The 15,390-nt window shown below is 40.0% G+C and overlaps 1 protein-coding gene across 1 annotated transcript in view; it reads left to right on the top strand.

Moving 5' to 3' along the window:
• LOC136866683 (protein O-mannosyl-transferase TMTC1) overlaps nt 1-15,390 on the top strand; it is a 1,311,771-nt gene that overhangs the window by 890,188 nt on the left and 406,193 nt on the right. The window contains exon 8 of the mRNA XM_068226807.1: nt 12,933-13,054. Within this exon, the coding sequence (XP_068082908.1) occupies nt 12,933-13,054 (122 nt within the window). The remainder of the gene's footprint in view (nt 1-12,932; nt 13,055-15,390) is intronic.

The following is a 15,390-nucleotide window of genomic DNA, read 5'->3' as shown; positions in this document are numbered from 1 at the left end:
GATTTCATTCCTCCCCTGAAGGGGTAGGCGGGCCTCCTAGACGGTGACGCCGTCTCTCAGGCCAGAATATTCATATCAGAGAAGATGTACCCTGAACGTGGGAAAGTTGTCGGCTGTGGCCTGTACTAGGAACTGTACCGCAATCGCCTTAGTGCAGGAGAAAGGAAAGCCACGGAAAACCAATCTAATGGTCAGCCAACGGTGAGGACCAGCGCAACTTTTCCCGAATACAGAGGCGTAGAGGCACGTTAGAGCCGTGGCCACCCCTCCTCTGCTCATTTGGCCGGTCGGAATGCAGAGCTGTCGGACCACGGACCAGCTGCGGCCACTTGTGAGCCGAGATCCACACTGAAACCGTCGAACTGCAGTAATGAAAACTGGTACACGTTTGTGATCCCCTTAATGACTTTTTATTCAACGGACACAGTCTCTTGAATTGGCAAAATGCGGTGACACAGCTGCAGATGCTGGTAGAATCTAGTGTATTTTTATTTTATATTAATCTTTAACCATGAAAATGAAAATCTACAGCCTGTTTCTAGTCATTGGATGGGGTCAGGAATGGAATTAATGAAGCCCCCATCTAGCGACGAGGATAGGAATTGTGTCGGCTGCCGAAGCTTGTTGCCCTCCTCTGGGGCAATGATTAATGTCTCATAGATGAAATGAAATGACATTGGAGAGTGTTGCTGGAATGAAATATGACAGGGAAAATTGGAGTACCCGGAGAAAAACCTGTCCCGATTCCACTTTGTCCAGCGCAAATCTCATCGGGATTTGAACCACGGTACCCAGCGGTGAGAGTCCGGAGTTCGCCATGGGGTTTCTCTTAAACATTAACCATGTATATCATATTTACATTGATTTGTAACTTGGATCAATTTCACTGGGTCTTATTGCTATTTTAATTATGAAATACAGTATAAATATTAAAAACATAACACAATATATGAGAATGCCTTGAAACATAGTGCCTACGAAATTATGGACAGTATATGTAAGTACATATTTTTACCTGTTTTCAGCATACACGTCCTAAATTTCATGGTAGCTATTCCACCTTGAGTGGAACTTCGTATACTACTGCCTCTTTAGAGATTATATTCTAATTATTCATCATTATTTCATTCTTTTCCATTATTTCCCAATTGAGTTATGTTGAGATGTCTAGCTTAAAGTTCTCCACAATCCTCGTAGTATAAATTCAACATACAGTAAGAACAAATGCTGTGTAGTTCATTATTAAACATGTTGTTTAAAAATACTATGTCACCTTATCATTCTGCACAAGGGAGCAAACGACGCTGCGATTTCAGTTAGAGAATGCCAGGAGGTTTGTACGAACGTGTAAATAGACTATTTTATGCCAGACGCCTGAAAGATGTTCGCAGAGTCTATTGCTAGTGCGTGTAAAAGCCAAGTGCATCAGTTCTTCAATCTGAGATTCTGTTGTGTACTCCTTGCTTTCCAGAGTATGTTTATGGTGAAGCCGCGTGTAAACACAGGAGTTGTCCGCAGTCATTACACCAAAGTCATTTCGTTTTACAACTGGTGCAGTCGGGGCTTCTCTCCTTCCTGTCTTACTGCATTACAACACACTTACTCCTGCTTTGTAGCCTACCTTGTGCACAGACCTTTTGTCTTATAAAACAAGAGAAACGGAGGTTTTATCGCACGGACTAGTTCGACATCAGTGGAGTGGAAGAACTCTAAAATTGAGAAAGTGAACGTATGCTTTCGGGCAAGAATGGGCTGAGAAATACATTCCCAAAGCACAGCAAAATAACATTATCCCAATAATATACTACTTCATTCTTATATTTATTCGTATTCTGTATTCCTAGTCTTTATTCTTATTCTCATATTTACAGGGGAGACAATAGGAAGATCCATCTGAAATATCTTCAAATCCGTTGAGATACTGACTTCCTGTTTTCATATTCTTAAATAATTGCCTACAATATAGATCCTCTTCAGTTCCTTCTGAACAGTATCAACGAAGTATGCAAGGAATTATGGCGTTAAAATATGCTATCGTACCTACTGACTGACTGACTGACTGACTAGTCGGTGCTACAGTCCATGTAGAATCTTGGCCTTCATGATCACCTTTCTCCACTCCTCACTGTCTTCTGCTCTCCTTCTCCAGCTCTTAATACCCAGCTTCTGGAAGTCGTCTTCCACACAGCTGAGCCATATTTTTCATCTCCCAAAGAGTTTCCCAATGGACATTTTTTTGAGTGTTCTGGAATCTGACATTCTCTGAACATACTTTTCTCAACCGATTTCGAGTAACGAACTGTTACGCATGTTTTAATAACGTTCAATGTCAATTGAAATGCACTGTGCACTGAGAATCACGGCCGAATCAGCGACATCATAATGTCACTATACCCTCACAAGGATGAATGGAGAGAGAGAGAGAGAGATTAGAACACCTTAATTACTTTTTAATAGTTTTACTGAATGTAAACGCCTATTAGCAGTATCTACGTGAGCTACTGTGAGCCAGACATCGTGTTGTGCGCACGCAATTTCTTTAAGTGAAGCCGTCTCAAAGTAGTAATAATAATAATAATAATAATAATAATAATAATAATAATAATAATAATAATAATAATAATAATAATAATAATAATAATAATAATAATAATAATAATGTTATTTGATTTACGTCCCACTAACTACTTTTACGGTCTTCGGAGACGCCGAGGTGCCGGAATTTAGTCCCGCAAGAGTTCTTTTACGTGCCAGTAAATCTACCGACACGGGGCTGTCGTATTTGAGCACCTTCAAATACCACCGGACTGAGCCAGGATCGAACCTGCCAAGTTGGGGTTAGAAGGCCAGCGCCTTAACCGTCTGAGCCACTCAGCCCGGCCCGATCTCAAAGTAGCCTTACAACGAACGTGAGCCATTTCGGGTTGATGTGATCGTCTAGTGGATTGAGTCAATCTGGGTTACCATAAAACTTGATTGAGCTAGAAAACCGGTGAGTTTGGTCCAGTGCAGGACTCTAACACATACGAAATTTATAGTAATCCGGTGGTATCGGCGATTGGGAGTTAGAAATCAGGAGGGGCGGGGGCACAAAAATGTATAGACAGCAGAAAGTACCCGGGTTTAAGGGATCTAGCAGAGGGAGCGTTGGTGTGGGGGTGGGGGGTGGGAGCATAAACATTGAAAAAATATAGCTACAAAATGGTACTTTTTAATGTTCTCTGAGCGAATTTCGATATAGACGTAAAGGTTGGGTCTGCCAATTTCAGTGCGTATTAATGGTCATCATCATCATCATCTGTTTACCCTCCAGGTTCGGTTTTTCCCTCGGACTCAGCGAGGGATCCCACCTCTACCGCCGCAAGGGCAGTGTCCTAGAGCTTCAGACACTTGGTCGGGGGATACAACTGGGGAGTATGACCAGTACCTCGCCCAGGCGGCCTCACCTGCTATGCTGAACAGGGGCCTTGTGAAGGGATGGGAAGATTGGAAGGGATAGGCAAGGAGGAGAGAAGGAAGCGGCCGTGGCCTTAAGTTAGGTACCATCCCGGCATTCGCCTGGAGGAGAAGTGGGAAACCACGGAAAACCACTTCCAGGATGGCTGAGGTGGGAATCGAACCCACCCCTACTCAGTTGACCTCCCGAGGCTGAGTGGACCCCGTTCCAGCCCTCGTACCACTTTTCAAATTTCGTGGCAGAGCCGGGAATCGAACCCGGACCTCCGGGGGTGGCAGCTAATCACGCTAACCACTACACCACAGAGGCGGACGCGTATTAATGGTACTCTTCAATAAAACTTTCACCAAAAGGACAATAGAAGTTCGGCGTTATTATACAATTAAAATGCCATTTAGTAATTCACTACACACTAACAAATGTACAGTTACAGAACTACACAGACACATTTACTGAGTGAGACTGCCAGAATGAAGAAAGCGCGCGGCAAGTCTGCTGCGCAGTATGAATGTGTTAGCCGCAACCAACGACATTTTGTGAGTATTTTCGCTAAGTATTTTCTTAATAATTGAAGAAATTAAAGGAAGGAAATAACTGAGAAAGAAAACAATAGGGATTGTACCAATTGCATTTTTTATCATTTAGAGTTTCAGTATTTTTGAAAATAACTCTTAGGTCTGTTGAAACTTTAAAATGTCAGGTTCCAAGAAGGACATTCCAGGAATCATTAATGAAGAAGGGGAGTGTGTATGCGAGGGTCTTAAAAAGGCAGAAGTATGCAGTCTGCAGTATGTAAAGATAGTTGGTTAAAAGGATAATGTCCAGATAGAGGAGGTGCATAATACTAAAGAAGTATTAAAATTTACTTATGAAAGCAATGACATTTACAGTAAGATACAGAAGTTGTAAACTAGAAAAGCAGCTGGAATTGATAAGGTTTCGGGGGATATACTAAAGACTGTGGGTTAGGATATAGTACCATATCTGAGGTACTTGTTTGATTATTGTTTGCATGAAGGAACTTTACCAAATGAATGGAGAGTTGCTATAGTAGCCCTTGTATATAAATGAAAGGGTGATAGACATAAAGCTGAAAATTGCAGGCCAGTCAGTTTGACATGCGTTGCATGTAAGCTTTGGGAGAGCATTCTTTCTGATTATATAAGACATGTTTGCGAAATTAATAAATGGTTTGATAGAAGGCAATTTGGGTTTAGGAAGGGCTATTCCACTGAAGCCCAACTTGTAGGATTCCAGTAAGATATAGCAGATATCTCGGATTCAGGAAGTCAATTGGACTGTTTCGCGATTGACCTATCTAAGGCATTTGATAGAGTAGATCATGGGAGACTACTGGCAAAAATCAGTGCAATTGGACTTGATAAAAGAGTGACTGGAAGGGTGGCTCTGTTTCTAGAAAATAGAACTCAAAGAATTAGAGTAGGTGAAGCTTTATCTGTCCCTGTAATAATTAAGAGGGGAATTCCTCAAGGCAGTATTATTGGACCATAATGTTTTCTTATATATATATATATCAATGATATATGTAAAGAAGTGGAATCAGAGGTAAGGCTTTTTGCAGATGATGTTATTCTGTACACAGTAATACATAAGTTACAAGATTGTGAGCAACTGCAAAATGACCTCGATAATGTAGTGAGATGGACAGTAGGCAATGGTATGATGATAAACGGGGATAAAAGTCAGGTTGTGAGTTTCACAAATATGAAAAGTCTTCTCAGATTTAAATACTGCGTTGATTGGGTGAAAGTTCCCTTTTTTTTCCTAGTTGCTTTACGTCACACCGACACAGATAGGTCTTATGGCGACGATGGGACAGGAAAGGGCTACGAGTGGGAAGGAAACGGCCGTGGCCTTAATTAAAGTACAGCCCCAGCATTTGAATGGTGTGAAAATGGGAAACCACGGAAAACCATTTTCAGGGCTGCCTTCAGTGAGTTTGAACCTACTATCTCCCGAATAGTGGAAACTGGCCGCACTTAAGCTACTGCAGCTATCCAGCTCGGTGAAAGTTCCCTTTAGGTATCATTGTAAATACCTATGTTCATTGGGGTAATCACATAAATATGATTGTAAATAAAAGGTACAGGTCTCTGCACATGGTTATGAGGGTATTTAGGGGTTGTAGTAAGGCTGTAAAGGAGATAGCATATTTGTCTCTGGTGAGACTCCAACTAGAGTTTAGTTCCAGTGTATGGGACCCCCACATGGATTACTTGATTCAAGAACTGGAAAAAGTCCATAGAAAAGCAGTTCGATTTGGTCTGGGCGATTTCCGACAAAAGAGATGCGTTACAAAAATGTTGCAAAGTTTGGGATGGGAAGACTTGGGAGAAAGGGGACGAGCTGCTCTACTAAGTGGTATGTTGCGAGCTGTCAGTGGAGAGATGGCATGGGAGGACATCAGTAGACGAATGTTTGAGTGGTGTCTTTAAAAGTAGGAAAGATCACAATATGAAGATAAAGTTGGAATTCAAGAGGACAAATTGGGGCAAATATTCGTTTATAGGAAGGGGAGTTAGGTACTGGAATAACTTACTAAGTGAGATGTTCAATTAATTTTCAATTTATTTGCAATCATTTAAGAAAAGGCTAGGAAAACAACAGATCGGAAATCTGCCACCTGGGCGACTGCCCTAAATACAGATCAGTAGTGACTGATTGATATAAAATGGAATAATAATTATTTTTTCTCCTCAAATTGGGAGGGCGATTGCTCTCCTCGTCCCCGTAATCGCAGCTACTGTAGCCTACAACCCGCAAATCTGCACCCTTCTCAATGCACATGGACAACATATTTTGTGAGTATAACTCAGTCACACCTGTGTATTTGGAATTGAGGGCAACACTAAACGTGTTCTCAGGAGAAGTAACCCATCATTTTCACTTTTTGCCAAGACGTCTTCCATTCTAAGTTCATTAGCGAGTGCAGGTAATCTTGCAACGAATAACCTGATGAGTTCAACTCACCTGTCAACGCGTCACTACCGTGCAACAGGTACACATTACGTGAAACGTCATGTTGTAAGTCGGGCATGTGCATGAATTGAAATGAAACGAACTTCAAAACTTATTGTCGTATATCCATTTCTGATACCTCAGTTCCGTTGAATACATCGCACTTGACCCGCCGTTCAACTGGCACCACCTGAACACTAGCATTCCTCGCGCTCTCAAAACTTTCTGGAACATTCAGTAGATGACGTTCTGTATTTTGTAGATTCATAATTCGATTCTCCCTCACCCTGTATTTCTTTCTGTACTCATTCACTTCCTCATTAATTTTTAGAGGTTTGAACATTTCTCTGAAACGAATATCTTCAATATTTCTCAACTAAAAATCTTTATCAATTCTGTTTGTTTCGTGATTTTATTCTGTAGAACGATCTAAACGCATTAAATGAACCCACTTGCGAACTTATCGCATGATTTTTTTGTTTTTTACATGGGTGGTGACATGTGATTTTATACTCTCTATCAGCGGCCATCTTTCTTTGTATCATGACATTATAAAATCCAAGATTGCCATTATCTTTGCTCCCTCAGCCTTCCTCTTCTTAATGGCACGTATCCCGTACGTATGCTTATTACACTTACCGAGTTACAAGAAAATTTGTTATAGAATACATATGACCTCGTTTCATCAAATTATGGTTTGCGTAGTGGCCGAGGTACCTTAATTTTGTGCCACTGGAATTATTTTACGTGCTGAAAAATGTATAGACACGAGGGTGGTGATTTAAACAACTCTAAATATTATTGGACTGAGCCGGGAGAGAAGCCACAACTTGCGTTCAGATAAACAGCGTTCTACAATCTCAACCTCTTAATCTAGCCTCACTAAGAAGTTGTTCCATTGTAACATATTTATATTTATTTTATTTATTTATTTATTTATTTATTTATTTATTTATTTATTTATTTATTTATTTATTTATTTAGGAAACCAAAACAGCGACAAGCCGATTTATAGAGTTCCGCAATGAATTTACAATATAGCACAATGGAACATAAAAAATTAAACAACAATGCGGGAAATATCATCAAATGATTAAAGTAGCAAATGATTAAAGTAACAAAATAAGTGTAGAGACACAACAATTAACAATAAAACATATAGGTAAACAAGAGGAAAATTAAAGATTGAAAGTAATACGAGGAGAAGAACTTATAGCTACGCACAGTAAGATACATATAGACGTGACACAAAAGTAACGGTATAGTACCAAACCAAACCCCATGGCACTACAGCCATAAGGGCCTTAGCCTACCAAGCGACCGCTGCTCAGCCCCAAGGCCTGCAGATTATGAGGTGTCGTGTGGTCAGCATGACGAATCCTCTCGGCCATTATTCTTGGCCTTCTAGACCGGGGCCGCTATCTCACCGTCAGATAGCTCCCCAATTCTAATCACGTAGGCTGAGTGAACATCGAACCAGCCCTCAGGTCCAGGTAAAAATCCCTGACGTGGCCGGGAATCGAAGCCGGGGCCTCCGGGTAAGAGGCAGGCACGCTACCCCTACACCACGGGGCCGGCAATGGTATAGTACAGTAAAAAAATAAATATATATATATTACATTATGTAGCTTTGTAAGGTATTCATTCAGGTGCTATTTCAAGGTTTCATTTCTATGGTATAAATAAATAAATGCACAAATAAATAGGAGATTTAATTTTTTATTTATTTGGTCAGTTATTTCATTTACTTTGGTATCCTCTTGCCCATGCTATTTTATTTCATACACCGATCCCGGTCCACTTCAGGGTCGGGAAAGCTCTAGGCCTATATTGTTGATGTCGTTGAAAGTGTCACACACTGTCTAATTCGCATGCGCTGCTAATTTTGATTGTGTGAAAGATGTACTTTTGAGTAGGAGATTATCTGTTGGAGTTAGAAGTTATAATTCACTTATATTTCAGATTTTACCAAATGATAGCAGAAGGCTTTTAAAGGTTACCATGAGCAGCGAGAGGAGATTTTCTACATAAGGCATTCAACTGTATTTTAAGAAATAATTTGTATGGTATTTAATCGACCGAAATCACCGCGCCCGTTATGCGCCGGTTATGCAGCCAAGCCCTGCATTTTATTTATTTATTTATTTATTTATTTATTTATTTATTTATTTATTTATTTATTTATTTATTTATTTATTTATTTATTTATTCAGAATCAGCAACAGCATAACGCCGAATTACAAAGATCCGAGCTATGTTCAATAGATATGAATCTAAAATGAAAGATATATACACATTTACAAAGGACACAAATATACACAATAAAAACTGTACAATCATATATAATACATATTTACATAAACAACGATATTAACAAAGAAAAATACATTTACAGTAAATACAGGAGCAGAACAGGAAAGAACAAAACAAGATGATTGGGTTTGAACCCTAAATTTGGGTGTCCTGAGAATGGTTTTCTGTGGTTTTCCACTTACACTTCCGGCGAATACTGGGACAGTTCCTATTCATGGACCTGTACCTGGCGAGCCGAACATGTCTTCGGACACTCCCGGCACGAAAAGCATACGCCAATTCATTTTTTTTCCTTTTTAGCTCCTCTGAGGTTGGCGCCAGTAAAAATCCGCCATATAATTTCATCTCACCTTATCCGCTGTATCAAGAAACGGAACTTATGATTTCTCAAATTCAAAGTAAAAGGTCTTCTTTAAAATGAAATGAATTATGCTTGTTCTGCAAAGTCTTTTGATTTGATCACGAAGGCGAATTGGGCGGCGTGATGAGGATGAAATGACGATGAAGACAACACAGAAATCCAGCGCCCCGTACCAGGGAATGGACCAATGACGGTTAAATTTCCCGACCCTGCCGGGAATCGAACCGGGACTCTTGTGACCAAAGGCCAGCACCTAACTGCTTAGACATGGTGCCGTGCAGTTAAGGAGCTATTGAAGATGAAATGAATAATCATGAATAAAACGAGGGAGGCAGTGGAAGGAATCGGCTGTGGTCTGTAAAATCAAGGGCTAATTCCGGTGTGCTAAATCATTCAGATCTTCATATTTATACAAAACGTAATCAATGTGAATTGTGTAACAGTGATTACACTTCAGACATCCTGAGTAACCACATCGAAAGAACTCAATTTTGATTTAGGTGGAGTGAAATGTTGTGATCAATCCAGTGCATCGTTCTTTATTCATTCCTCATGTCAGAAGTTAAAGGTATGTTCAGATAATTTTTTGAACTCTGACAATCACCATTTCATGAAATGTAATTCCTTTCTCCACCCAAACATCTTTCTGTTTAAAGACAGATGCTTTCCTCAACACTCGAATGCAAAGTTTTTATCGTTTTTTAATAATGGTAGAGACGGGCGATGTGTGCATGTTTCAGAGCTAATATAACAATATAACTTTCAAATCCAAGTCGATATGATTTTGCATTAACAGACAAGTGTGTATTAGGTGGTCTTTCAACTATGTCATTAGCATTATACTTTCCAGAATTCGAGTCGGAATGCTTTATTCTTTAGTATTGCTCTAACAATATATCATTACTTGATTCATTCCTTCCTCCTGAAAAATGTACTAATTAACTTACCTAGCGAGTTGGTTGCACGTTTCGTATCTTGTAGTAGTGAACTTGCCTTCGGAAGATTGTGGATTTAAATCCCTTCGCCGGGTGCCCTAAATGAAATTTCATTTTCCATGTCCAAATCAGGCGAATGCTGGAGTTGTATGTTAAGGCCATGGCCGCCGTGTTGATAAACCTGTAGCAGAATTTCGCAGTTCTAGCCCTTCGGGGAAGCAATTCGAGGTTGAAAACATCCTAGGGATATGAACTACGAATTATAGGTAAATAAAATATAATGATGTATGAAATATTCTTTATTTATTCCTAAAAATTACAATCCTTTTCTTAATCATCGAATGCAAAGTCTGACTGCAGACTGGAACTCCGTTCCTCACTGAATCTTATTGTTGGTGCATTTGTAATTAATTGTCGTTGTTTTCTCCACTTTTCCAAACGCAAGGGACACATTAAACGTTTCTTACGATGTGCCGGCATGATGCCGTATCCAGTCGATTAGATTAGCAGTTTGTCTTTTCTACCACTACGAGCGCTAGTGTGCGTCAATGATGATGACACGCGGTAGACTGATTGTTCACTGGAAACTCAACCATTCCGGTCGATTAGACTAGCAGTTTGCCTTTTTCTACCACGACGAGCGCTAATGTGGGTCAATGATGATGACACGCGGTAGACTGATTGCTCACTGGAAACTCAACCATTCTGGTCGATTAGACTAGCAGTTTGCCTTTTTCTACCACTACGAGCGCTAATGTGCGTCAATGATCATGACACGCGGTAGACTGATTGTTCACTGGAAACTCAACCATTCCGGTCGATTAGACTAGCAGTTTGTCTTTTCTACCACTACGAGCGCTAGTGTGCGTCAATGATGATGACACGCGGTAGACTGATTGTTCACTGGAACTCAACCATTCCGGTCGATTAGATTAGCAGTTTGCCTTTTTCTACCACTACTAGCGCTAGTGTGAGTCAATGATGATGAAACGCGGTAGACTGATTGCTCACTGGAAACTCAACCATTCCGGTCGATTAGATTAGCAGTAATTTTGTCTTTTCTACCACTACGAGCGCTACTGTGAGTCAATGATGATGACACGCGGTAGACTGATTGTTCACTGGAAACTCAACTATTCCGGTAGATTAGACTAGCTGTTTGCCTTTTTCTACCACGACGAGCGCTACTATGAGTCAATGAAGATGACACGCGGTAGACTGATTGTTCACTGGAAACTCAACCATTCCGATCGATTAGACTAGCAATTTGCCTTTTTCCACGACGACGAGCGCTAATGTGAGCCAATGCAGAGTTTCACTTAAGCCCTTATAACTACATTAGGTGTGGACATTTTCAAAAAAATCAGAAAACGCCTCAGCATATTGAATCAAGGAAGAATTACAGAAATAATTATGTAACTAAGTTAATTTTATTAGGATTTTAAATCAAAAAGAAAGCGAGTATAAAAACACGCGATTTTAGGCTGGTTTTTCGTAATTAAATTTAGGCCGGAAGGGATTTTCGAAATTCGATATTTTTATCAATCAATCAGTCAATACTGATATTCATTTAGGGCAGACGCCCAGGTGGCAGATTCCCTATCTGTTGTTTTCCTAGCCTTTTCTTAAATGATTTCAAAGAAATTGGAAATTTATTAAACGTCTCCCTTAGTAAGTTATTCCAATCCCTAACTCCCCTTCCTAAACACCCTCATAACCATGTGCAGAGATCTGTACCCTTTATTTACAATCCCATTTATGTGATTACCCCAATGAAGGTCTTTTCTTATATTAACACCTAGATACTTACAATGATCCCCAACAGGAACTTCCACCCCATCAACGCAGTAATTAAAACTGAGAGGACTTTTTCTATTTGTGAAACTCACAACCTGACTTTTAACCCCGTTTATCAACATACCATTGCCTGCTGTCCATCTCACAGCATTATCGAGGTCACGTTGCAGTTGCTCAGAAGCTTGTAAATTATTTATTACTCTATACAGAATAACATCATCCGCAAAAAGCCTTATCTCCGATTCCACTCCTTTACTCATATCATTTATGAAAACATAAAGGTCCGATAATACTGCCTTGAGGAATTCCCCTCTTAATTATTACAGGGTCAGATAAAGCTTCACCTACTCTAATTCTCTGAGATCTATTTTCTAGAAATATAGCAACCCATTCAGTCACTCTTTTGTCTAGTCCAATTGCACTCATTTTTGCCAGTAGTCTCCCATGATCCACCCTATCAAATGCTTTAGACAGGTCAATCGCGATACAGTCCATTTGACCTCCAGAATCCGAGATGTCTGCTATATCTTGCTGGAATCCTACAAGTTGAGCTTCAGTGGAATAACCTTTCCTAAAACCGAACTGCCTTCTATCGAACCAGTTATTAATTTCACAAACATGTCTAATATAATAAGAATGAATGCCTTCCAAAAGATTACATACAACGCATGTCAAACTTACTGGCCTGTAATTTTCAGCTTTATGTCTATCACCCTTTCCTTTATACACAGGGGCTACAATATCAACTCTCCATTCATCTGGTATAGCTCCTCCGACCAAGCAATAATCATATAAGTACCTCAGATATGGTACTATATCCCAACCCATTGTCTTTAGTATATCCCCAGAAATCTGATCAATTCCAGCCGCTTTTCTAATTTTCAATTTTTAGTTTGATAGAGCTGTCCAACACTCACAATTTGAAGCCTTTTAGCATAAATGAGGAAATTGCTTAATTTTACCTCTTTTCGTTTTATGGGGACACCTAGTATGTCTGCTAAGAAATGTTTTCAACATTTAAAACAAAACAAATTAATGTCAGTCCTACTTGACGTTTTCCAATGTCGTGTTTTGTTTATTTATATTTCAGTTCCAGCGGCATCCACCTCTTGTGCTAGGAGCTCTGCTACTTGCATTACCATTCCTGCCAGCGGCGAACCTTGTGGTGACTGTAGGCTTCGTAGTTGCTGAACGAGTACTGTACATTCCCAGGTAATGTTGATCTGATATTTTATCTATGGATTTGAAATTCCTACACAATTATACATTAAGGGGAGTCAGGACTGAAATTTAAAACTTCTACAATTTACCACTTATCACAACCAAATTGAAAACACAAGCATATAATAATAAGATAGAGTGCCACACAAAACTTGGACTTTTCTTTTGTTTGGGCTATAATTTGGCAGACTTATCACGAATAGTCACATACTTAGTAATAACTCTATGTTTTGCAGTGCAGTATAAACTATTGAAGATAAACGTTTTTCAGTTTTTCATTACACATACAATAGAAAGAAAGTAGTTTGGGCTGTTTACGTGCAAAAATGTGACGGTAATAATCAACTGATAATAAAATGCAGATTTACAACCTGTGACAATAAAGTTCGGTGAATAGTCCTGTACTATCAACATAGATGAACAATGCACGACAGTGACCTGACTGTCCTTCGAAATAGTCCCCTCCCATAACTATCCACTGCTGAGATCGGAGCTACATGTCCTGGAATGTAAGAAGGCTTCCTTTGGGATTGTGTTCAAAAGCCTTGTCACGTTTCGTTGGATTCAGGAGTATGGAATATCGTCAAATCTCTTTCCTTTCAAAGCGAGTTTGATGCGTGACGTTTCGGCACCGAGCTTTTTACGACGAGAGGATCCCGGAGAACGCCATTCCATGCTTTGCCGTTTCGTTTCAGGGTCGTACCTGAGATACCAGGTTTAATCCTCAGTGACAATACAGTTCAAGAAATTTGGTGTCGCATCCGCCGTTTCGACAAAATCCTGTGAAGCCTCTAAACATGCCTGCTTCTGATCGTCAGTCAAGTGATGTGGCACAAGACGAGAACACGTTTTCCTCTTCCCTAACTTCTTGGTAACGATTTGTCCACGGATTCACAGTTAATCTGCAGTTCATCCCCTATCATGCGCACAGTTAATCGCGGATCGTTCGTGATTAATGTCCTCACCTTCTCAATGTTTTCGTCACTGACGGCGGTCGCCGGTCTTTCGCTACGGGGGATGTCAGAAACATTTTCCCCGCCTACTCGAAAACGGGCGAACCACTCGTACTCACACTTCAAGGACAGTGCTTGATCTTCATAAACACGTACCAGCATCGCATGCGTTTCTTTCGGTGTCTTGCCAAGCTTAAAACAAAACTGTACGTTGATCTCTTGGTCGTTCATGTTCCCGTTCGCAGTTCAGAACCAACGCACTAAACACGCACTGTGTCAAACAGGTTGTACACGGCACACACACGATGCTCAACTGAACAACGTTGGGCGCAGGTGGTCAAAACCTGCTGCTAAGCAGGTGCAACGTTGTGTGTCGCCAGTGTTGCCGGTTCGACTGTTCTGACTTCGTTCACCGAACTTTACTGCCACAGGTTGTATTTTTAATTCCTGTTCATACTGAAACATTATCTGAAAATTTCAGGTGAATCTGATAAGAACTCTGTCGCAAGGATCATTTTATGCAAGGCAAAGAGCTGAAAATATTTTAATCTAGAAAATTGCAATTGAAAATATTAAGAAACATACATGCATTAAATGGTCTGGACTGGAAGTTACCCCCTCAGAGATTTTTCTCCTCTTATGCACAGTGTTGGCCTACTACAAGGTAAATATATTCCAGTGAGATTATCCAAATGGCAGTACGAGAGATATTTGAAGCCAATATTATCTGTCAGCGTGACAGAAAAGGGCGTGCCGCTACCCTTTAAATGCGGCATTTAGATCTTTAAAGATTGTGTTAGAGCAAAACTGATTACGGGAGTTGAAAGGGGAAGAATGGGGGATGTTTAAGGTTAAAATTGAAAATTGGTCAAAAACGCAATATTTCGCTCATTACTCTCCTTAAGGCCCTTCTTGGCTTTTATGTTTACCCCTTTTTCTAACGCGTTATATTTACTAGATTACACATAGATTTTCAACAAATCTTCATTAATTCAGACACTTACTTCATATCCTGTGGCCGGTGCGGGATGTGCCAATGCTGTATCATTCTCTTCTGGATACAATGAAACGGGGGAATATTGATACTGGAATTGTTTTGTAAAGAATCAAATTCATGACTACAGCATCAACTAAAGAAGACATTAAAATGAAAATAAAATTGTGGAAAGGAAAGTTATGAAAATACAAACAACGTCTATACATCAAAATATTCAGACTCTCTTGGACCAGCAGATGAAACAGCCCTCCAAGTTGATGGTGAATATCTCAAGAGAATTTAGTCATTCTAGGGTACAGGGTGATTGGTACCTAAATGAAGAAGTATGTGATAGACAGAAAAATAATGAAAAAATGAAGAGATCTCACTGAAGGTGT

This window comes from Anabrus simplex, chromosome 3 (genome assembly GCF_040414725.1).
Source record: "Anabrus simplex isolate iqAnaSimp1 chromosome 3, ASM4041472v1, whole genome shotgun sequence".
In the NCBI taxonomy this organism is placed as follows: Eukaryota; Metazoa; Arthropoda; class Insecta; order Orthoptera; family Tettigoniidae; genus Anabrus; species Anabrus simplex.
The sequence above is the reverse complement of the archived record's forward strand: the minus strand, read 5'-3'. Positions and strand labels throughout refer to the sequence as shown.